General features: G+C 32.0%; 4 protein-coding genes across 4 annotated transcripts; 3 read left to right on the forward strand and 1 right to left on the reverse strand.

Moving 5' to 3' along the window:
* Positions 1-186: 186 nt before the first annotated feature.
* On the reverse strand, positions 187-2,149 carry LOC141667845 (alpha carbonic anhydrase 1, chloroplastic-like). Its single transcript, XM_074474480.1, has 6 exons — positions 1,902-2,149; positions 1,454-1,659; positions 1,238-1,344; positions 1,038-1,140; positions 723-905; positions 187-611 (listed from the first exon to the last, which is right to left on the reverse strand). The coding sequence occupies exons 1-6, from the start codon at positions 1,984-1,986 to the stop codon at positions 477-479; spliced, it is 819 nt and encodes a 272-aa protein (XP_074330581.1). The 5' UTR covers positions 1,987-2,149; the 3' UTR covers positions 187-476.
* A 239-nt stretch (positions 2,150-2,388) lies between these two features.
* Positions 2,389-5,130, forward strand: LOC141668099 (uncharacterized). Its single transcript, XM_074474791.1, has 5 exons — positions 2,389-2,454; positions 2,985-3,272; positions 3,523-3,567; positions 4,152-4,642; positions 4,738-5,130. Exons 2-4 carry the CDS (start codon positions 3,030-3,032, stop codon positions 4,338-4,340), a joined length of 477 nt encoding a protein of 158 aa, XP_074330892.1. The 5' UTR covers positions 2,389-2,454; positions 2,985-3,029; the 3' UTR covers positions 4,341-4,642; positions 4,738-5,130.
* A 5,703-nt stretch (positions 5,131-10,833) lies between these two features.
* Positions 10,834-11,853, forward strand: LOC141667120 (hydrophobic protein RCI2B-like). Its single transcript, XM_074473488.1, has 2 exons — positions 10,834-11,194; positions 11,754-11,853. Exons 1-2 carry the CDS (start codon positions 11,114-11,116, stop codon positions 11,835-11,837), a joined length of 165 nt encoding a protein of 54 aa, XP_074329589.1. The 5' UTR covers positions 10,834-11,113; the 3' UTR covers positions 11,838-11,853.
* A 3,493-nt stretch (positions 11,854-15,346) lies between these two features.
* Positions 15,347-15,808, forward strand: LOC141665114 (uncharacterized). The gene has a single exon (XM_074471100.1). It carries the CDS (start codon positions 15,347-15,349, stop codon positions 15,806-15,808), a length of 462 nt encoding a protein of 153 aa, XP_074327201.1.
* The last annotated feature ends 8,737 nt before the right edge of the window (positions 15,809-24,545 follow it).

Below are 24,545 nucleotides of genomic sequence, written 5' to 3' on the forward strand. Positions count from 1 at the left end.
TAGCTATATAGGTTCCCTTGTTACTAATTTACTAGCAATTATATAATAACTGATCTGCAAATTGTTCTATCAGCAATTCAGTTTGTACAACTGAGTTAATTGCTGCTGTGAACTTTTCTAGTCTTACGTTGAGATTTAACGGGTAGTCATTTCATTGCTAAGAGTATTGGTAAGGTTCACCTGTTATTCACCATCCCAACCTCTATTTTGAGTGAGATATAGCATGTAGGGTAGTTTGATTTGTTAGAAAAAACAAGGTGTCTTTCATTTCAGTTGCATCCAGAGAGAATGATAAAAAAACAATTATTTCCACGTCACTTTTACAAAAATATATAACACGGTTCTAATACTGGTCTCTCTGGCTGTTAGCCATGTCATAACTGCCCTTTACTATACAGTTAGCTACATTCTATAAGTTGGTCCTAGTACTTTCTTCCTTTGCTAAGGATAACAACAGAACATATAGATCAGTTCATCTAGTTCTTCTTTGGCTGATCATGAATATTGACTATTCGGCCATTATCAGGTTGCACAGGCCTTGCGTTGTTCTTATATGCCGCTTCCATTGGAGCTTTCAAAGCGTCAATCTGTTGTGGAGACATAGATCTCGGCTACATTGCAGCAATAATGATAATAATAATTCAGTTTCAATTTTATATAGATAACCTTTTAATGATAGCTTGAAACTTAAGAATGAGAAAATGAATAGCATGTGTTTATACCTTGCCAAAAACAAACCAGATAACATTCTCGGTACAGGGAGGTGTGGTGAAAGAGCCATTGTATCTAAAATAGTTTCGAGTACTTTTCCTCAGTGGCTTTGTGTTTACGTTCCCCAGATCAATTTCAGCATGTTCATTAGGTCCACATTTATCTTTAGCCAAGTCTCCTAATTTTTTTTGAATCTGCATGTGTATCCATACTAACTTATTTTAATATCCATTAAAACATTTCATGTGATTGTTTGTATGCTTGGAAGCAGGCTGTTCTAAACATTTTGAAAAAGAGCTAAATTGCACTTTGCATCCCTTACTTACCCTTGCTAGAAATGAGTCTCCATTGCCTATTTGGTAAAGAATGGCTGTAATAGAGATGCTCCCATCATCAGCCTTGTGCACCAATTGAAGCTCTGCGTCTAATCTGAAATGTGATTCAAGCAGATTATATATCAGTCAGAAGCAATAACTTGTAGAATGTTGAGACTTGAGAGAGTTTATTAGTTGGAGATATAACGTACTGCTTTCCATCCATCTTGTGTTCAGATGGAGTATGCCAATGCATTTGTAAGAGGCTGTAATTCTTGCCATCTACATTCATCGTTCCTGCACTTCCGTCAAAGTGTACCTGCAGATAGATTTACACACAAACGGTTGTTGTAAGTTGATGCACGCGCAAATGGATGTGAAAAACTGAAGGGCATTGTTGTAAGGGCCATTAAGATAACATAACTTACAGCGACGTTGAAGCCATTGTTTACCAAGGTGGCCCTGGCAGATTGATAGTCTCTGGATAAGGCGTTGAGCTTGTCATCGAGGGTTGCTTTGGTTCTCACCAAGTCAATTGGAGACTGTGCTTTACCATCTGTGCAAACCTTCAACTTGGGATCAAGGCTTCCCCATTTATCAGGTCCTTTATCACCCAAATACCCGAATTGGATTGCTGCTCCACAAAAACAGTCACACAAGAATACCAATTAGTATCGCAGATTGATCGATGGGCGCCCTGACACATACATTTTATGCATTTATGCTTATACGTCAAATTTTATCACATGTAAGTAAATTTTAAAGCACAAATTTAAGAGGGTTTACAAATACAATACAATTTTAAATTTGAAATTTGCGTCCTAAATAACATCCAACGGGGAATGGATAATACTAAAGATGGAGAAAGAAATATACTTTCATCGGCATCAAGGGTGGCATATGTGGTAACAATGACAAGTGAAATTGTGATCACGAGAACTGAGAATCCATAAGTTGCCATGAACTTTAGAAAAAAAAAAACAAAAAGATCGGTGGATGAATTGGGCTTTGGTAACTATTGTCCAGATGAATGTATATATGTTTATATGGTGATTAGTGAAATAATTAGTAATGTTAATTGATGGAAATGTGTGGTGTTTAGTTGTTGATAATGCTAAAACAGCAATTGTTAAACTAATCTTGGTGCTAATAATATATGAGGTAAAGAGAAAATGAAGCAGCAGTGTCAATTAATCCTCGAATCTTGGAGCACCTTTGCTTATTATGTGTGGCTTCCCTTTCTCTCCTTGTTTCAAGTTTCTCCGTATATGTCACTAACTAGTTAAATTCATTAATTTTTTTAGAATATTTTAAAAAGACATTTTCTCTGTCTCTCTCTATATATATTTTGCTATTGTTTTCTATTTTTCTCGTTCTCTCTCTCACTCTCCCTCTAACACACACACAATATAGATTGAAGTATTGGAAGGTTTGTGATTATGAAATTGTTTTGTGATTATTCAAGTAGTTGCTGATTTCATTTACAATTGTTTTGTTAACTATCATTATACTTACTGCCCCAATATTTGTGTTTTATTGGAATGTTTTTAAGTGCTGATAAACATAAATCATGACAAGTTTGAAGATATTATATGTGTATCAGTTTCTATCTAGAACTATAGTTAATGCCAAACAAATTATACCTAGTTAAAGTATAGTCTGTTCATTGCACAAAATAGCAACCTCGGTTTGTAGATTAGCTGTAATGTTGTTTGTGATTTTTTTGTTAGCTGTCATTATGTAGGCTTGTCTGTAAAAATTATGCAGGCTTGTAATAAGTCAACAATTCCACCTGATTTAGTGATTTTCATCAGTTTTATACTACATACTCTAGGCCCCGCAGGAGCGTACATCAGTTTTATACATACTATGTTTGCTAGATTCTTTAAATTTACTACGTGCATCAGTGTTGTTTAGTTTTTGTCTGAACATATAATTGTTACATATGTTCTTTGGCAGTTGCAAACATGGTTCACACAAAGGTTGTCGTCAACCCCAAGTTCGATGTTCAAATCAGATTTGCCACCAAAGCAAAAGATAAATAAAAAATTCAAGGCAACCTTGAATACTAAGAAGGCTAGGCCAACTATCCAAAGTGATCAGGTTTCCATTGATGAGGCTTCCCCGGACTCAACATCCAATTTAGCCACGCCTTCAAAACGCAAGATAACTCAAAAATCTAAGGCTGTAGTCAAAGATAAGAGGTCCAAGTTATCCATTCACGATGATCCAATTCCTATTAATGAGGTACTTACCTATTCCTAATTTTCCTTTCTTGTGTTATTTTTGTAGGCCCTGCAGGGGCACTCATAAAAATTGTCTATTTGTATCAGTTCCAACCTTTAAACCATATTTGCAACTTCTGCAAACATGGTTGCAACCATGTTTGCAACTTCTACAGAAATGCTTGCAAAGGTTGCAAACATGGTTGTAGGTTTTAATTAAATATTTGTAAAGGCTTACATATTGCTGACACATGTCTTGTTTTCAACTACAGAGGATGGATTATGTTATTCCAGTTAAAGATCAAAAAACAGCGAAGGTCAGTACCAACAATAAGTACGAACTTATTACATATATATGGGACACATTATCATCACAACATCTATCTCTTTTTGCTTCCGGTTGCTTTGGAAATTTTACCTGACTATCATCATTCAAGATACAATACCAGCTCATCCACAATCTTCTACTTAGGAAAATAAAGCAGCCGAACCCTCTTGAGTTTTGGATTGGTGTTGGCGGAATGAGACTAAACTTAACTGTATATTTATGTGGGTTGCAACCTTTGCAACCACATTTGCAACTTGTGCAACTATGGTTGCAAATGTTGCAAACATAGTTATATCTTATAATTATATATTTGTAAAGACTTATATATGGTTAACACATGTCATTCATATATTCCTCTAGGACAACTGCAATCTGTTCAAAGAAAAATAATAAGATCAGACCGCCTCTCGATTTAGGGGATCATTCAATATCCCAAAAAATATGGTTTCATACTTTAGAGTATGGCAGCAATAATCTGACCAACTCTGTAAGTTTTATTGTTTGTATAGTTGTAGCTTGCATGGTTTGTTATTTTAATTCTTGTTAACAATATGTCTCAATATCTATGTGCAGCACGTTGATGTCTTTTTTTACCATTTGAGGAAAAAGTTAAAGTCGAACTTAGCATTACCAAGAGTTACCGTTGATTCGACATTTCAGAGTAGACTTTCTACTTTGTTTGAAACAACTGGTGATATTATGGTTGATGAAGACATTGCAAGAATTATCAAGGGCGATATTATTGGTTGCAATATTCCCTGAGCTTTAAGTGATGATGTTTTAATTCCTATCTGGCTTGCCAAACAAGAACATTGGATTCTTGGGAGATTAAGCTTTATAGATAGGCAGTTCTATGTCTATAATACATTGAGCTGCGATGGTGTGAGGGATATTCTAACAAAGGCAGCCAATCCATTCCTCCAATTATTGCCAAAGTATCTTGAGGCAACTGGTTTTTATGATCGGATGGATATAGATTTCACAACATATGCATATTCTAAGAAGTCAGCTCTTGATTGGTTTGAAGTGACTTTGTGTCATTTTGATTTTACTTCATCAGCAATGTAAGTTACAAAACTATTTGAAATTTATTAAGTTTATGTGATGCATAATCATATTATATGATATGATTTAGTTTGATATGTTTTTCTTGATGCAGTGATAATGGAATATACATGTTATCATATGTCGAGTATTATGCTACTATGCCGGACTTTCCTAGAGGTGAACTAGATAATGCTGCTCACAGAAGCAGACTTGCCCTATTGTTTTATTCGTATGGAATGACAAAGCAAATATACGGCTATGAGAGTGAGTCAGATAACACTTCAAAGGCTCCACCAATAGAGGCTCCATCAAAAAAGCCTTCATCAACAAAGGCATATGTGAGAAAGAGAAAGATGAAAGATGTTAAAGAATGACTTGTATTCTTTGTTTAATGACATTAGATAGTAGAGAATCAAGGTTGCTGATAGTACTTTGTATTTTTTTTGGTTTGATGAATTTGACAATTAAAACTTTATGCAATTATCAATGTTGATAATGTTCATTATTTTGAGATTCTATGATTTTAAATAGAGTACAGTAATTTATTTAATATATATTCATTATTAAAATACTTGATGATTTTATGTACAATAAGCCCCGCAGGGGCAACCATCTTAATAGTAAGATTTCAAAAGAAATTGTCAACTAAGTCATATTACAATCTTGTTTGCAGAAGTTGCAACCATAGTTGCAGAAGTTGCAACCATGGTTGCAGAAGTTGCAAAGCATATATGCTATATCCGACATACAGTTTCTCTATTTAAAAAAAATACGCAATATTTTTGCAACTTAATGAATATGTAATTCTACTCAGAGTTAAAAGAACTTGAAAATTTGTAAACACAAGTCATATCGACTCCATTAGTATTTTCATCTTAATCAATTTAGCAATTCAAAATTTGCAACTTGATTTGTAAATAACTAAGTTTTTTATTCAGATGATGGGTTTCTACAGGTTCTTCTATTATGTCCACATTGACCGCATTTCCCGCAGTTGAATTGTTGAGTTGGCATATTTGTCTCCCACACAGCCTTGCGTCTTCTCTTTTTGGGTCTTCCTGTTCTGATTCTACCTTTCGGCGGGTACATTATCCTCACATTGACCACTTCTGGTACTTTCTATGTGTCTTTCTTGACAACAGGATATACCAATTCTTTATAAGCAGCAAGCATTGCTTGTTTGATGTAATATGATGAGCAATACTCATAAGGATTGTAATTTACTTTCTGCAAGACAGCAATTGCATGTGCACATGGAAGTTGATCCATCTGAAACCTATTTTAAAATAACATATATATCATATAAAGATAAACGAAGAACATGCATTTATGATATTTTATTAAAATAATATTGAGAATCACCTGTTGCATGTACAATATTTGGTGGCCAAATTGACTGTCCATTTTTCGTCAACATTATAAATTTCGAACACCGATTCATTTGATGGATTCACCTGTTGATTAAACATCATTTCAATGAAGAATATAATGTGTTTTTTTTAATTTCATTTGAACAACAAAGGTTGCAACCTTTTTTGCAACTTCTGCAAATATGGTTGCAACCATGTTTACAACTTCTGCAACCATAGTTGCAACGTTTGCAACCATGTTTGCAACTGATAGAACTAGTTAAAGTAGAAATATTAAAATAGTCACATAAGTACCTTCATATTTGCTGAGTAGAAGTAATTGTTCTTTAGTATCTGCTCATACTTGTTTGTCAATTTTGTTGAGGTATCATTTGCTATTTTCCTGTTAGTCCAACTCCACTTTTGTACCAAAGCACGCAAAGACTCTAACATTGTGCATATCGGAAACTCTCTTATCTATGTGATTATAGCATTCAAAGATTCTGCAATGTTAGATGTCAAGTTCTAGTATCTATTATTTGTTGAGAAAATCCTTGCCCATTTGTCATACCCAACTTGCTCTAAATATGGTCGAATCCTGCCGTCAATCTTTACAAGTCGGTTCATGTGGTACTCAAATTTATTGACAGTGCATGCATTGGCAGCATTAAAGAAATCATCATTTTTCTTGTTTGAGTTCTTCTTAAACTTACTTTTTATGTTTCTAAAGAGATGAAAGATGCAAAATCCATGTGGTACTTCAGGATATACTTTGCTTGCTGCCTTTATGATGCTTTCATGATGATCAGAGATTATTGTCATGTCTTCTCTTACATTATAAGCTTGCATGAACTTGTTGAAGAACCATTCCCATGCCAAATCATTTTTTGATTTCACTATGGAAAATTTCAAAGGAAATATTATACTCCCTGCATCTTGAGTTGCTGCAACCTATAATGTACCTCTATGTGCCGATTTCAAGAACGTGCCATCGACAATGACCATGGGTATGCAATTTATCCAGCCTTTCATCGAAGCATACAGTGCCACGAAAACGTACCTAAAACATCCATCTTCATCTTGTTTTACGATCACTACTGATCCTGGATTTGAAGTATGCAATATGTATAGATAAGGGAAGAGTTCATAATATAATTCAGTTGCATTTTCTCTCATCAGTTCCAAAGTTTTTTCTTTAGATCCCCAAGCTTTTCCATAGTTGACTTGTACTTTATGATCGTCCTTCATGTCTCTCATGATATCCGCAACCGTGTACTTTGTTTTAATATTTGAAAACTTGCTTTTAATCATATCCGCTATGAATGATGAGCTTGCTTGTCGCTGGTCTTTAAATTTAATTCCCAAATCACATGTATGGATATCATGTAACTTTTAGATAATAAAACAACTTGTTTTTCCATTCCTTGAAGCTTGTAACATCCAGTTGCAACTTTTGCCAACACAAGAAACGAAATACCCTTTTTTACAAGACTTCTGCACAAAATATTGGAAGTTGTTGTCAATTACATAGTGGGCCAAAACAATCTTCAGTGACTCTTTATCAATATATATCTGATCAAATGCTATGTGCTTATGATTTTTGTTGTTGATGACCACCTCCTTGTTCAACTGGTTTTGTATGCAGTTGTCCGCAACTTCATCAACTACAACAATCTGCCCATCAATTAGCTCTGTAAACTCAACATAATCCGCAACCACATCCGAAACAGTACCAACATACTGCTCATTAATGATATTTGAAGCAATACCTTCTGATTGTGTAGCCTCAAAACACAACTCATCACTTGTTGTAGAAAACAGTTGGATACTTTTCATTTCAGGGAACTTTGTGAAATCAGATTCCTTTATTTAGCTCTATATAGAACATGAGTTGACCATCATCTGTTATCTTAAAAGGAGGATATCCATCTCTTGCTTGATACTCTATTTTAATCCCAACTAAACCAGGTTTCAACTTCAGCTCATTGTATATCATTGTGACCAAGTTGTGGTAGTTACAATCATTGGGAATCAACAATCCACATACCTCAAAGTTGATGTAGTTTCTATTTTCATCCCATCGACCGCTGTGTTGGACTATAACAACAATGTTTTCCATTTCTCTGCAACCAAATATAACATTGAAATTTGACAGTTGTCTCAATTACAACTAATATTGATGTATAAATAGTATTTTCCATTTCTGCAACCATGTTTGCAACTTCTATAACCATGGTTGCAACTTCTGTAACATTTATTGCAAAGATTGCAAACATGGTTGCAACTTTTATAACTTACACATATTTTTGAATCTGAGTATTGATATAGGTGCCCATGCGGGACCAGTTCCACGTAATATAATGAAATTAATAAATATCATATCGACTCTATTCATAATGATCCAGTAAATGAACAAAATCAGCAAATTCAATATTGAAATTCAATAAAGCATAAATTGTATTGATTCTTTTTGCACAACTTGTACAACATGTCTTTCATATCTAGCATAAAAATATCGAGCTGCCCTAATTTCATTGATAATTAAAATAACTCCTAACTGATCTAAATAATCCATTACGTGAAACCTAAATCTAGATCTAAAACCCTCAGCTGAAGGTGTCAAAATCGTCCAGAATGTGAAGTTTATCCAGCATGGATTCTTATAGCTCTTCGGAGATTATTGTTAAAACGAATCTGGATTTCTATAATATCAAAATTCATGTTAAATGACCTTTGTAGATGCCTTACTACCCTGAAATATATAGGATTTGTAATATCCCAAATGAATATCCCATTAATGCACTGAGAGAGAGTCAATTCTTCTAAGGTTCTTTCGTCCATTGTTTCAAAGTGCCCTTCTATATATCACGATTTTTATATACCAACTGACCAAAGATCCTCAACATGTCATTCACATATTTCAGAATGGTCTCGTTTGTGCAAGTACCTAGAGTATTTGCAACATATAATAGATAAATCGGTGCAAGAATACATGTGGGATCGGGAGCATATCTCAGCCAATGGTACTTATAAACCTACTACTCATAAACATAACATATATTAAAAAATGTGAGGCTCTACATGACCTCCTCTATGGAATTTCACAAAATAACAAACACTTAATCTAATAAAGCATGACAAACATCATAAAATAAAGTCTTAGTTAATTACAAACATCATATCATAAATACGCATTCACTTGCCAAAATACAAAACTACACTCAAACAAACACTCATGACTGCATAAGATCGATACAAACCTGAATTTTATATATATTTATTCAACTACTCTTTACCAGCTACAACTTTTGCTACCTTATTTGCAACCTTTATTAATGTTTATATGTATTTGTTCCTGGTCATATGCTTTTGTCAATGATTGTATATTCAATTCAAGCACAGCTCTCGAAAATCAACATATACTACAATCATGAATATATGCATACAGAAAACACACAAATAAGCATAAATTCACATTGCTCTTCTATAACAAAACTTATCATCCCAATTTGTTATCTCTATATCAATTTCAATTCTTCATATATACATACATTTAAACACATAAATTCGCTTACAAATCTCAGTCGTTGTCGCTGTCCATTGCCACCGTCCAATTTAACTCGAAATCACTGTCAAACTGCCCCTGAGGGGCCAATTAAGCGCAAAAGAGCGAGCGTTAAGAGAAAAGCTGTTGAGAGAGAAGTAAAAAAGAAGCAGCAGAGGTATTTTTAAAAAGAAGAAATCATAAACCGTACGCTTATAATATGAGAAAAGATGGGCCGACTTTAGTGCCACAAAGGCTTTTGGTGGTCTTATTGGCGCATACCACGGTGGGTTCTTCGACATGGGTGAAGTCTTGGTTCCTTGTTTAATAAATAAGTTCAGCGGAAATTACCATACGTGAAAGCTGCTACTTTTTTCGACCATCTTGAGCGCTTTGGACGAGTTCAAGCTATACTAATAGGGTTAAAGAAGGAAGATGCCTACCCATCATCAAAGCAAGCCCAAGTCTTTATATATAGGACTTTCTTTGATGGTTCATGTAAGCTTGGGTCTTTCATTCGAGCCCTCTTGGGTAGAGGTGGCCAGACGAGCGGGCCGTGCGTGCCGAGCCGAATTTTTGACGGTTCGGTTCAATCCTCAACTTATTTGTATTGAAACAAGAGATGGACAAGTAATTTGAGACAATTTTTTTTTCAAAAGGGACATCTATATTGGGACGGAGGGAGTAGTATACTCCTATACTCTCTCCATCCCATTTTAGTTGTCACGTTTGAATTTGTGTCGGTCAAATTGACTTAAGTTTGATCGAAGTTTATTAATAATTTATAATTGAACAAAATAAAAAAATTACATTATCGGAAAGTAGATTTAATCTACTTTAATATATAGTTTTTAGTTTTTTATAATAATATAAAAGTAATGTTTAATCTTTTGTCAAAAATTGGTTAATTTGACTTTTATAAAAGGAAATTTGACAACTAAAATGGGATGGAGGTAGTAGTATATTTATAATCAGAACCTTTTTTATATTATTTAATTAAATTCTTCCATACTGTAATTCAATTTTTTATTAATTATATCATTAAAAATTTATATCTAATGGTAAATTATATATAAAACGATAATTTGATATATAGCGAGACCTACTTGTAAACATCAAGGAAATAACTCATTAATATATAAAAAAATACTCCTAAAATTATGAAATTTCAATTTCGCATTTGTCGTTAAATATTTTAATAGACGTCCTACTCGTTGGGCTCACATCACATGTACGTGCACCACTAATTAAGGCCAGAGTCGTTTGGTAATTTTTACATTTCTTATCTTTGAAGCCAAAACAGCGAGTACAAAGCTGTGTAGACTTGTTTGGGTGGGTTAAAGTACAACTCTCTTTGGTCGACTTGAATTGAAATACTAATAATTTGTGTACCAAACGATCATTCGACACGTGTATTGATTAGAAGCTTTGCTGGGTCCAAGGTTTTGCTTATATAGACGTAATAACACTATAACTGCAGTCTGCAATTGTTTCTTCTGTTCCATTTCGTTTTTCTCAAGGCTAGTAAGAAAATAATAATACTTTTCTTATTTTTTCTTCTGTTGCGAGACGCAAGCTCACCAAGTAAAAAGAAAATGGGAAGCGCTACGTTTATCGAAATCGTGTTGGCCATCATCCTTCCTCCACTTGGTGTTTTCCTTAGATTTGAATGTCAGGTCAGTATGCTTCTCTTTTTCTTCATTATTTTTCCACTATCTTTCTCGCTATTTTACATACTTCTTCTATGTATTATGAAATTATCTAGTTCATGGCTATCGAGTCCGGTTACATACTATTTCTATATTTGGATTAGGCACATAATTTAAGCAAAATCATAAAGTAGGTGATGAAAATTAAAAAAGTGAGTAAATTAGCGGTATTCATTAATATTATATGTATAAAGTAGATATAGTGGAAATAATTTTAAAATTAGATATAGTGGATGTATTTATTTTAAAATTATAATTTTTTTTTATTATTTTTGAAAAATTTTGAAATATAAATAATTAGAAGGTACATTTAAAAAGAAAATTGTAAATAAACTAGAGAAAATACTATTTTATGTGTTACAGTAGATTTTCTTAATATACGAAAACGGAGAGTATGTGATTTTCTTAAATACAATGATTATTTTTCTCCATTGTAGATGTGTCATGTGTGGCTCTTCTTTGATTTAAAACTGCTGTATGATATAATGATCACTTAATATTTTGATGATTTGCTTTTGCTGTGCAGACAGAGTTCTGGATCTGTTTGCTGCTGACATTTTTGGGGTGGCTACCAGGAATTTTATATGCTCTCTATGTCCTCACCAAGTAAAATTGATTGCTCAAGATATTTCATTGTTTGTTTGATGTTATTTATTTTTATTTAAGTGCTGAGATCTTGCTTATCAAGGGCCCTGTTAGTTCCGGGCCGGTTCCGGTTTCAGAATATCCAGTTCGTATTCAGTTCGTTTTCTTATCCGGTTCGTGCCGAATAATGACCCGGCATGTCACAATCCGAATTAGACGATTTTTTAACGAGCCGAATTCCAATCGGGCCGAGCCAAACCGTTCGTTTGGCCGGCTCTACTCTTGGGACACCGATAGTTGAGTTGGGTAGTTATAAAATTAACCCAAATTTTTAACTATATTCGGAGATCAGCTTAACTAACAGGGATATTGATCAGCTTAACAGGGTAATTGCAAACGTTGACAGAAAAACATCATGCACACATTCATGATACATGCATATGCAAAGTTGACAGTACTAGTGGGTGGTTTCATTGATATATCCATTCAAGTTGAGAATTGAGATGGTCAACTTGAGATTATTGATGCATGCTTGTGGTAGATAAATTTCATGAAATCACTTGGAAGCTAACATATTTTCTACCTCCACTACACAAAATGAATGGCTCAATCGCCCATCTCCACCTCCCCTTCAACACTTGGTGCTCATAACATCATGGTGGACTACCTTTATCTATTTATTCTTATTACAATTTACAGCATCACTGGTGGACATTAAGATATGTATGTCCCAAGTAAGTTTTGATGGTGTGATTGGAATCTAGTAAGGTGGAACTCGACTGGATAACTCAAATTCGGTCTTTGTATTTGAGTTTGAACAAATATTTTGGTTTCATAAAAAATTATAAATATATCCTAAATTTTACAAACTCAAATTTGATTCGAATTCGATAACAGATGTTAATGTAATTTAATGAATTGGACTAGGTTGAACTTTCTACGAGGTTCATAAAATTACTTTAATTTCTCATGCTCGAACTCAATTTAAACTAAAATTCAAAATTAACACTTGTTAAAAAGCTCGAACTTGAAACTCAGCTTAATTTATACCCGAGTCAATTTCGAAGAATTTTGTAATTTTGATAAATTTTTGACCTCAAATTCGATAATCAAAACTCAGACTAAATTTGGAAGCAATTTGATAAAGCATGTAATGTATTTGTCTTAATACTTTTTTGGTAATTGTATTGTCTTAGTTTTAATTGATTAAAGTTTTGAGAGCTAGGGCTTAGAGATAGGCGTTTGTCATTTTCATGGCAGCCTAGCTAGCCTAATCGAACTCCTTTCCAATTTTTCATCCACATTGACCACGTTTTAAACAACCCACACATTCATAACCAGTGAATTTTCAAAGTCTACTTATTTCTCAAAGTAATACAATTTGTTTTCAACATCATCTTTAAGCGCTTGGTTTTATTTTGGATCTTTAGGGGTACCTGATAACAAATTCTTTCTAAGCAATTTCAATCCTTGGAACAATGTTGCTGAAATACAAACAATTTTTTTGATGAAGATGAACTAGTAGTGTACCTAACCACATACTCCCTTCGTCCCATTTTATATACGTTTTTCTGGGGAGACAATAAACATTAATTCTAGTGAATTTGGTACATTTTGACCGATACTCTAATAATAAATATTAGTGAAAAGTCCTATATTTACAACAACTCCACTAATGAAAATGCATCAAACTTATAAAATTGATGTTTATTATAATGTGTTGGGCACACCATAAAAAACCATTTCCTTGTGTTATTTCGGAAAGGGATAAAATTATAGGGAGTAAGGGGATAAAATGTAAGCATAATGTGATGTGGTACCCTGTATTGAAAAAACGATAAAAACATGCATATGCAAGAGTTCCAAAGTCCCATATATACACTATAAAAACTATAAAGGAGAAGGATTCACTAGTGCCGACATGGAAGCCTCTAAAGCAAACACTCAACTTGAGCCAAAAAAAGTTTGCAGTGAAAAAACAAATCTGTAAAGCACAAGCCGTGCTAAAGCAAGGGATTTATTAGTGGCCCTCTTCCGTCTAATAATTAGTTTCTTAACTGTTGTGCAACTGGTATGTATAACGGATGTGTCTGGCAACAACGCACTTGCTGCCATTTTACTGTTTTCTGTTTACAATGCTTTTTCTTTGCTACCACCAGGGTACCGCTCTACAACTTACATAATGCTTGTTGAGATAATAATAATTAGCCTCAAGAATCTACCCAAATTTCTAATGCAATGGCCTTGTTTAATGTTTACATTTCACATTTCCGCCTCTTTTAATCTTTAAACTCACAACTACCCCTTTAATCTACAAATTAATTATCTAATTAATTTCATCTTTAGAATGATGTATACTATTTTTTATCATCACCTCGCCATTTGGACAAGTTCATCACATCAAGTCCAAGCTATGTCCTCTATTATAATTTAAAGAAAAATGTACCGCTAACTTTTACATTTACATTTAATAGTGCAACTTATTCTGTACTAAGTAATTTAGATGATGAGCCAAATATTTGTCCATGATCTGCTTTATATATTAGAATAAAATAAATGGAACATGAATGAATCATTCCATTCAGCTGGCCCAAGCAAATAACATAATTTTTCATTCAGCCCGGAATGAGAATTCCATTCCTAACCAATTGAATTCATTCAACCCAAGTGAACATAGCCAAATTATTTTTACTTCTAGACAAAATTTGATACATAAATATTTTTTATATCTTGCTATCGGATCATATGAACGGAGAAAAATGAGTCTTATACCACTAGACTATCCACGATTTGTCCGCATTTCTATTCTCTGTTTTGGAAGAACACAAACATTTTCTAGTTTAATAACACCAGTACTCGAATATAATTTTAAGAGTAAATTGTAAAGTGCTGTCTCAATTTTATCTATTTTAGCATTTTGATGGCCGGAATTTCAATTGTACAAGATAATTGTCATATATTGCTTTTATTCTTCGAAAGTGTGGCCAAGAACCACTTTTTAAAGAAAAAAATAGTAGTTTATTTCCTCAAGTGACACTTAGCAATCTTTTCAAAAGATTAAAGTAATATTTCGTCATTACATTACAAATTTGAAACTGCGGCCATTAAAATGTTAAACGAGCTTAAATTCGGCCACAACTGTGTTACTTATTCTAATTTTAATCATGAGTTGTATAGAGTTAATTTATATTGCTACAAGCAAACATCAGTAAACGCAAAATATACAGAAATATCACACTATCCTCGTTGGTCCACTAGTTTGTTGGAGACAAAAAAATTCTAAAGAGGAGAGTTCCTAACAGATCATATTCATATCAACTAGGAAAGTAAAGTTGATGAAAATGATCAAGGTAGGTAGGGCCTATAATCCAAAACCAGGATATGGTTTATAATTTATTCTGTTCCATCATTGCATTTCCATGACCAATCTCCTATAAGAACAACCTCATGGATCCACTTCACAACATTAACCCAAACACCAACTTCTTCTGTGTTTGCATCAGATTTCTTGTTGACCACTAATTTACCTCAACTATGGGTAATTGCTTAGCTCAACAGGACAAGTTAATCCAGGTCATGAAGACGGACGGAAAGATTCTTGAATATAAACAACCTTTGAGAGTGCATCAGGTTCTGTCCGAACATGCTGGTCATGCCATATCTCAGACACTTCCGGTGATCCAACATCTGTGTCCTCACGCTAATATGCACGGAGGTCGACTTTACTATCTTGTACCACTCCTAGAAATTGAGAAGAAGTATTATAACACCAAAGAAGTAGCCGAAAAGGAAGACATTAGAGGTGTGAGGATTAAGCTTGTAATTAGAAGACAAGACCTCGAGATGTTAAGTACTGGAGCGGTTTCAGTCGAAGATATGATTTCGCAGCTTAAAAACCAAAAATTGGTTGATTCATTACACAAGTTAAATGGTGATTGTAACGAAAATCGTAAAGGATGGAAGCCTGCTCTGCAAAGTATACCTGAATCATGCTAGTCTTTGTTCCTTTACTCTTTCTTTTTCTCCACACAGCCTCCAACTCTCAACATGTTGTTACAAAAGAGGGTAATCCGCTAGGTTATAATTACTCTAATAAGATATAATACTATGGCAATTACAGATACTAGACGTAGTTTGATTGATCCACAGATTTCAAACTAGTTGTGGCAGCATATGAATGTCAAAACTGATAAACTAGACAATTCATGTATGCATAATATCTCTAACTTTGTTCTGTACAATCCTAAACAAATTAAGAGAAGCCTTTTGAAGAGAAGTGACTGATACCTTAATTCTCGCAAAAGCTGATTATGTTTGGTTGGGAATAAAATGGGATTTTAAGTGAAAAATGATTAAATTTTCTAAAATTTCCATTCTTTTACCCATTTCATTTCTAACCATCTACATTATAATTAAATACCCCCAATTTGAGATGGAATACTCCATTCCTTACTAATCTCATTTTCTTATCATAACAATTTTGTCCATCTAATTATATTTTTCAAATTTTACCTCCAACTTCCATTTATTTTCGGGTTAATTGCAAACCGCATCCCCTTGGTTATTTCCATTTTTACTTCTTTATCACTATTTTTGATGATTGCACTTCGCACCCCAAACATGTTTTGGCGCTGCAAATCGCACTCTTCTGTTAAATATGACCGTTATTTTTAAAATTTTCAGGGGTATTTTAGGAAAATTAGAATATTAAATTATTTTTAGATCTTTATTTAAGGTTTTTGACCCTCTAAACGATACATACCGAAAAAATTTAGAACGAAAGTTGTTGGAAATGAAAAAATCTTCTCGAAATAAAAAAGGTTCAAAATTTATATATATTTTTTATAATTATTTTTTAATAAATTCATTAATTATATATTTAATTTAATTTTGGCTTCGTAATTTTTTTGAAAATATTTGAATGTTATTGTTTTGAAAAGATTTTTTCATTCTCCACAACTTCTGTTCAATAAATTTTTTCAGAATGTATCGTTTAGAGGGTAAAAATCTTAAATAAAAATCTAAAAATAATTTAATATTCTTACTTTCCTAAAATACCCCTGAAAATTTCAAAAATAACGGTCATATTTAACAGATGGGTGCGATTTGCAGCGCCAAAACATGTTTGGGGTGTGAAGTGCAATTATCAAAAATAGTGATAAAGAAGTGAAAATAGAAACAACCAAGGGGATGCGGTTTGTAATTAACCCTTTATTTTCTTTACTTACATTCATTCCTTTCCGACCATCCCGACCAAACACAACATAAGGTGTTCTCGCAAAAGCCGACTCCCTGAAATAAAGAAGTAAAGGAAACCAGAATACCGGATGCAGCAATCAACATATAAATTGAAGTCCTACGCATCGCAAACCGTAGCGAACTACAAGCAATCTATTATCCCTATTACAACAGAGAGACGCGAGATACCAGATAACTTATGTAGAGGCATATAACCATTTACATGTGGTCTTGTGATTTGAGATGACTAAATATCAGGCTTTCACGAGTACTAGGAAATTTGCCCGTGCTACGCACACGGGACAAAATTAATAATTAATAAAATTATCTTATATATATTAAATCTGGAAGATCGAAATAAAATTGTCCTATTAAAAATTGTTGAATCTTATTCAGATAAATTCTAGTGGAAGAATAATCAATATCACAAAATGTGGAATGAAATCTCATGGAGAAAAAAGCAATGCAATATCATAAGGTAAAGTTGCTAATCCAACAAAGTGGAATACATAATAAAGGATTGGGAAAAGTTCGATAAATGGAATACAAAATATTCTGAAAATAGGAAATTGTCACAAAAACAATTTTGTGATTTTATTTTCCAAATGCATTATGCTAGTGCTTGGATGACCAAATTTGGGCTATTCGATGAGAAATTTGAATCCATTCATGGTTCGTGCAATGTTTAAATCAAAAAACATGGACAATATATGAAATATAAATTTTAATTCATTTAATACATTGAACAATAAGTAAATTTTGAATAAATCAACTTACCAGTTTAATCTTCTTGTTGCATGATTTAGCAGTATCAAGTGTATTATCACATACAACCAAATTAGCATTCTGAAATATTATAAATATTAATATTAGTAATTTATAAATTAACAAACAATAAAATACATTGTAAAACTTGAATTTGTATCTACTACGTTTTTAAACATCGGAGAGATTGAAAATTGTAATTATCAAACTTACATGTGCAAAACTGGAATTGGTATTGTCCTGCACAGATTCAGAAGTTGAGGGTTTTGATATTTTGGAAGTATAAGCATCTGTGTATAATGTACTTTTCATCAATACATTATCTTCACTTATCACAATGTTCAAAGTGACATCTTTGTCGGTTATGCCCATTATCAAGTCTGGGATATATGTTTTTGATATATCCTGATAATAATCAATTTCAAATACAACAATGCATGGTGAGGAATACTTCTACTTTTTTAACTTATTATTAATATTAATTACTAATTACTAATAAATAAAAGAGTTTAGATTACCTCCCCAAGATCATCCACCAGCTTTGTTGCACTCTTGCCAACTAATCGTTTAAAAGCACGATCAGTAAGGTTTACATTAGCAGCTGCCGTTGAATCTTCAACAACTATAGTAATGTTATACCTATTTCAAAGTAGCAATAATTTATTACATTTTAATATTTTATTAGTAATTATTAATGAGAAAAATAGTTAAGAAATTTATTTTACCTTTTTTCTACAACAGGAATATTAATCCGACACTTGGGACAATTCAACCTTCCATCAAAATTATTTACTTCTTGAAAACACTTGTGACAATTATAGTACCGTCAATTATGAGTTTCTTAAACCTTCTTAATTTTGACATTACACATAACAGTCCTCTGTAAAGAATAATGAACTTTAAAATAGTTTGTATTAAAATTGAAATAATTGTTTTAAAATTTTGGGTATATTACCTTCATGAATTCAGTGGATATCTTTTCAGCAAGTTCTTTTAGTGTAACAGTCTTTATGACATGAACATTATCGCTCATACTATTAGTTGGAACAACTGTTCACCAGATTTAAGTTTATATTCTTCTTGAGCCAACCTAGATATATATTAAGTTCATTGTTAAACTTTAAAAGTTGCATCTTAATAGTGCAAGCATAGTCGAACTTTTTAAAAATTTTAAACTCTGCCTAAATTTACCTTTTACGAAATTCATTTACCACATTATCTTCCAAATTGTAGTAAATTTTTGTAGACGCCAAGCTACTTATTTGTACTATAGCTGCAAGATAAAGAACAAACTATTTAATGAAAAAATATATTAATCCGATTTCAAAAATGTTTATGTAATGGACAAAAATAGCCCACTCTTGAAAATATGTAATTTGACACTTGTTAAAATGGCGACAACATGTTTTTGCAAATCATCCCGATAAAGTGTGTTAGTTGTTTCAGCCAAGTTACCCCATACGGTGACGAAGTGAGAATTGCTGTACAGGGGACAATAGAATCTTATGAGAACATGAAATATATAAAAATTAAATCCCACCTTTTAATAATATTGCTTGTGCTTTTATGTCAATAGAATTAACTAATAAAAACATAGCAGCTATAAATTCCTCACCACGAATACTTGAATGCAACATCAATCAATAGTATTGTAAAATATTAACTATTGCAATAAAATAAACAAAAATTTATTTTATTGCGTAAATTTTAATTTTACTTTGTTAATATGATTATTTAACTATAATTTAATTTTTTTTATTTATAGTTATATGTGATGCTTAACGTTAAGTTCTAACATAAAAATGTATTACGAAATAGACAGTACTATATGCAATTCCATATATTTGAGCTAGTTCCTACTATTTTTATATTATATTTCGTATTCTAAATATTTCAATTTTAATATTAAATTAAATAATCATAATAATAATATAATAAAAGTAAGTTCACATTTATATATAACAAAATGAAACATGACGTTATTATGCACTTATATCAATTATTATTATGAGTGAATTGCAGATTGCACCCTTTACTTTGGCTGAAATTCAAAGTTGTATATCTGTTTTCATAAATTGCATAATGCACCCCCTAATTTTAAAACCCGTTTCATATTGCATCCCTTCCGTCAAAATTGACCGTTAACGTTAATGGGTTGAAGGGTAAAGTTGGCATTTTGTTTTTGAACGGTAAAAACTCTGTGTGTATACATTGTGCTCATGTTTAATCAGTATATACTCAACAGTTGTCTTCTTCATCCAAGTCACACACTTTTTCTTGAGTAATTATGGTAGAGAAGTGTAATTGTCGTCCATCGAAAACTTGGACGAATGCAAATCCTGGTACTACACTGTAATCGGGAGCTTCATCGTCCACAAATCTTACTCTTCCCCTCAATTTACGCTTTCAATTGATGCCAATTTCGATAACAAGTAATTAGGGTTTCAATTGATAGGTAATTGGGGGTAAAAATACCGGGTAAATGAGAGTGAAATTGGATGTAACTATGTTTCAGTTGTGCAAGTACTAAAATACCCCTGTTGACTAACGTTAACAGTCAATTTTCACGAAAAATGACGAAAGGGGTGTAATGTAAAACGGGTTTTAAAATTAAGGGATGTAATTTGCAATTTCTAAAAACAGGTATATAACTTTGAATTTCAGCCAAAGTTACGGGATGCAATCTGCAATTCATTCTTATTATTATAAAATAGTTTGAGAACATATTAGGTGAAGGCAAATTTATAAAAAAGAATGAAATAATTACCTTGTATCACAAATGTTGAACTTCACAACATTCCTAGGACCATTTACCATACTGACTAAGTGCACCCGCTGGAACTTCTCAACCACGCCTATAACATCTGTGAAAAAAAAATTAATTAGCCAACATACTAATAAATTTAAACCATTTTTCTTTCCTTGAAATATTATTATGTGGAGTTGCTCCCTCCAAGCTAGGTAATATAATTAATTATATACAAACCTGTAGCAAATTCTGGATTCTATTTGGATACATAAGTGTTTGCAAGAGCAAACAAATCTCCTAAATCAACAAATTCAAACTTATGCAAGAGGATCATAAAATCATCTTCAAACACCTTCTCTGTGGAGGTGGAGTTTGAAAAGTTAATGATATATTTAGAGGAGACTGGTTTAAGCTTGGACGTAGCTTGCTTGACATTAAAATTAGAGATCACATAGATTCGTCCTTCGATCAAGGGCTCGTCAATGATGTTCCACTTTTCAGGATAAATAAAGACTTGGATGTGAAAATTCTAAATAAAATTTTAAAATAAATCAGTAATGAGGAAGAATAATAAGATTTTGAAAATTATCAATATAATATGTATGAAAAAAGTGTGCTCACATCATCATCTAGCAGAATAACATTATATCCGGTTACAGTCTGATTTTGATCCGTGGTCACGGAAGGCCACATTCTTGTTATCCGAGCTTTAATTTTGCAATTGTTTCTTGACGTATCCACTAATTCCAACTGGTCAAACATTCTGACAAAGATGTTTATCACTCCACTGCATAAATGATAAACTAAAATTAGAACAATTTATCTATGTGCTTCTCAATAAAGAATTAAAAGATGGTAAGGAAGAATGAATACCTTAATGATTTGTTTGTGCTACTTTGTCAAATTATCTTCTTAGCTTGTCTATTTATATGAACTGTAAGAGTTCTTTTTGCCATGATTATAAAAAATTAAATCCAATCAACAGTAATTTAGGATATCAATAAAAATATAATATCAAACGAATTAGATGATTCCAAGATACATGCATGATTGACTTTTCCGAAATCAGTTGCATATTTATCGATAATCACCATTAAATATGAAAATGATAGATGACGATAAATTTAGGATCTCGAATAATATGTGACATTAAATATTAAATTAAATAATTTGTCTTTATATGATTGATAGTTGATTTTGGGTTATAGGGGATGGCGTACCAATTTTTTTTTATAACGAATGATGAATGACATCTTTTTCTTACAATGGATCTTTATGACTATACCTAATATTTTAATTAGGAAAATGCTAGAGTTACAAAATGAGTTACTAAAATAGTTACAAATAACACATGTCATATGTTGGTTGGCTAAAATAAATGATCCCCATGCAGTTACATTAATAGGACCAATTAAATTTTTTCATTATGTGACATCACCCATGCCATGTCATTTTGTGATAATTTTTTGTAACTATCTTTTTTGTCTCTAGCATTACTCTTTTAGTTATATATTCGTTTAAAATTTAAACCCATTTTTGCTATTTTTTTATAGTAATTTTATGGTACATAAAAAAGGTCTGATTCGTATTAATAGATGTGAGTTGTTGGATGTATATACATATAAACTTAATTTTGGATTCAATTCGATGGAAGTTTATCAAAACGTAGTGAATAAATAGATAAGTTAATGGGAGAACTAATATCATCAATTTCATCAAACAAATACTCCATCCCCCATATAGTTATACTATTTCCTTTTACAGAAGTGGAATTAATAATTTTTTAATAAAAGATTAAATATTAATTTAATATAATTTTAAAAACAGTAAATTAGAGATTAAATTCAGGGATAACAAACCAATGCAGGGATGAGTTCGGAGAGAAGTCAATTAAAGGGGTTCCTCTTGGGTTGTGTATATGTATAAACGGGGATTTATATATTGTGAGAAAATATTATGTTCATAATTTTGAATCATAAATATTACCATAATTAACAGATCTTAACCGACAATTAAAAAGGGATATGCAAAATTTATTTAATAAAAGAAAAAAATTGTAGATTTATAAGATAGAGAAATGATTTATAAGAATATTTTATTCTCTTGCCAAAAATACAATGAAGCAAATTGGAATATAATTTTGATTTACGGAGGGAGTTACATTTATATACGGGTAAATAGGGGAGAATGTTGAGGTAAGTTGATTGATTTTTTTTGAATGAATGAATATATGTTGAATAGTAGGAATTCTTAAAGAAGTAAGTTAATTTTTTTAACGATTTCAAAAGCTAGTGGAATATTAAAGTAAAGAGACACGAGATACCAGATAACTTATGTAAAGGCATATAACCATTTACATGTGGTTTTGTGAATTGAGATGACTAAATATCAGGCTTTCAGGAGTATATATCATTTCACTTTCCCCCAGTTGTAAGAACTCAATGCTGTATTCAATCAAGATTTTAAAGGATTTTTTTGAATTTTTAAAATTAAGAGTTATTCAATTTGGATTTTAAAAAATTATTTTAAATCTGATGGTATTCAATATAAATTAGAAAAAGTCTTTTAAAATCTGAGTGTATTTAATTCTGATTTTAAAAAGTCTACTGAAATCTGCCGGTATTTAATTTGGATTTAAAAAAATCATTTGAAATATGATGGTATTCAATATAGATTAGAAAAAGTTTTTTTAAAATCTGAGTGTATTCAATTCTGATTTTAAAAAGTCTACTGAAATCTGGCAGTATTTAATTTGGATTTTTAAAATTTCATCAAAATCTTATGGTGTTCAAAATTCAGTGGATTTTTTTATTTGAAAAAGTTGTGGATTTTAATGAATTTACCAGTTCATTTTTAATTTTTTGAAATCTCTTTAAAATACATGAGATTTTGAAGGATTTGTGGAAAATTTCACAAAATCAGCAAGACTCTGCAAGATTTTTTCATCAACTCCGTTAAAATTAGAGCGGGCAATCAGGTCGTGTCGTGTACTTTCGTGTCGTGTAATTTCGTGTTTCGTGTACGTAAACATGAAACTCATATCTGACCCGAAATGATTTCGTGTACCCATATGTGAAACCCATATCCGATTCGAATCGTGTCGTGTACTTTCTGTGTACTTTTCGTGTATATTAAATAAAAAATTAATATAATATATATACATATAATATATAAAAAAATCTATTTTAATGTATAATTTAATGAAATATGGAGAGTGTATATATAAATAAATATATTTTTACATAGTATTCTATAAAAACTTGTAAATATTTATAATATATACATAAATATATGCATGTGTTGTATATATTAATTTATAAATATATTTATCTCGTGTAATTTCGTGTACTTTCGTGTACCTAAATTGAAACCCATATCCGACACTAAATCTATCGTGTAATTTCGTGTTCGTGTACATTCGTGTTTCGTGTACCAAAAATTTAAACCCATATCAGTATTTTTCGTGTCGTTTCGTGTCGTGTTCACGTGTTGTGTACCAAATTGCCCGCTCTAGTCAAAATCCATGAACAATTTAAATCAATAAAAATCTTCAAAAATTAATGGATTATTATCAATCCTTTAAAATTTTAAATGAATATACCCCTTTAATCTATCTATATTCTATATTATAAAAGCTGTTGTGTGTTTACTATGTAAATTACCACCATGTCCCTCCGTATATTCACGTATTTACATCCCGCTGCCATTTGACTCTTTTGACTAATACTCTCATTTTACCATATCCATACATGTCTATATTTTGCGTGAAACCTCTTTCAGAAGCTTTTGCATTCCCCCAAATATATATCATACAATTGCTATTTAGTTTGAAATTCAAATCACATGCTCCTCTCTCTCCCCCTCCCTCTTGTCCCGGATTTGAATTTCAAATTCTTGTTATTTCTCCATTTATATGTATATTATTCACTTTTTCATTGAGTTTTCTTGATTTCAATTTTCTCCTTATTATCATGCATCTCT

Source organism: Apium graveolens, chromosome 6, assembly GCF_009905375.1.
Source record: "Apium graveolens cultivar Ventura chromosome 6, ASM990537v1, whole genome shotgun sequence".
Lineage (NCBI taxonomy): Eukaryota > Viridiplantae > Streptophyta > Magnoliopsida > Apiales > Apiaceae > Apium > Apium graveolens.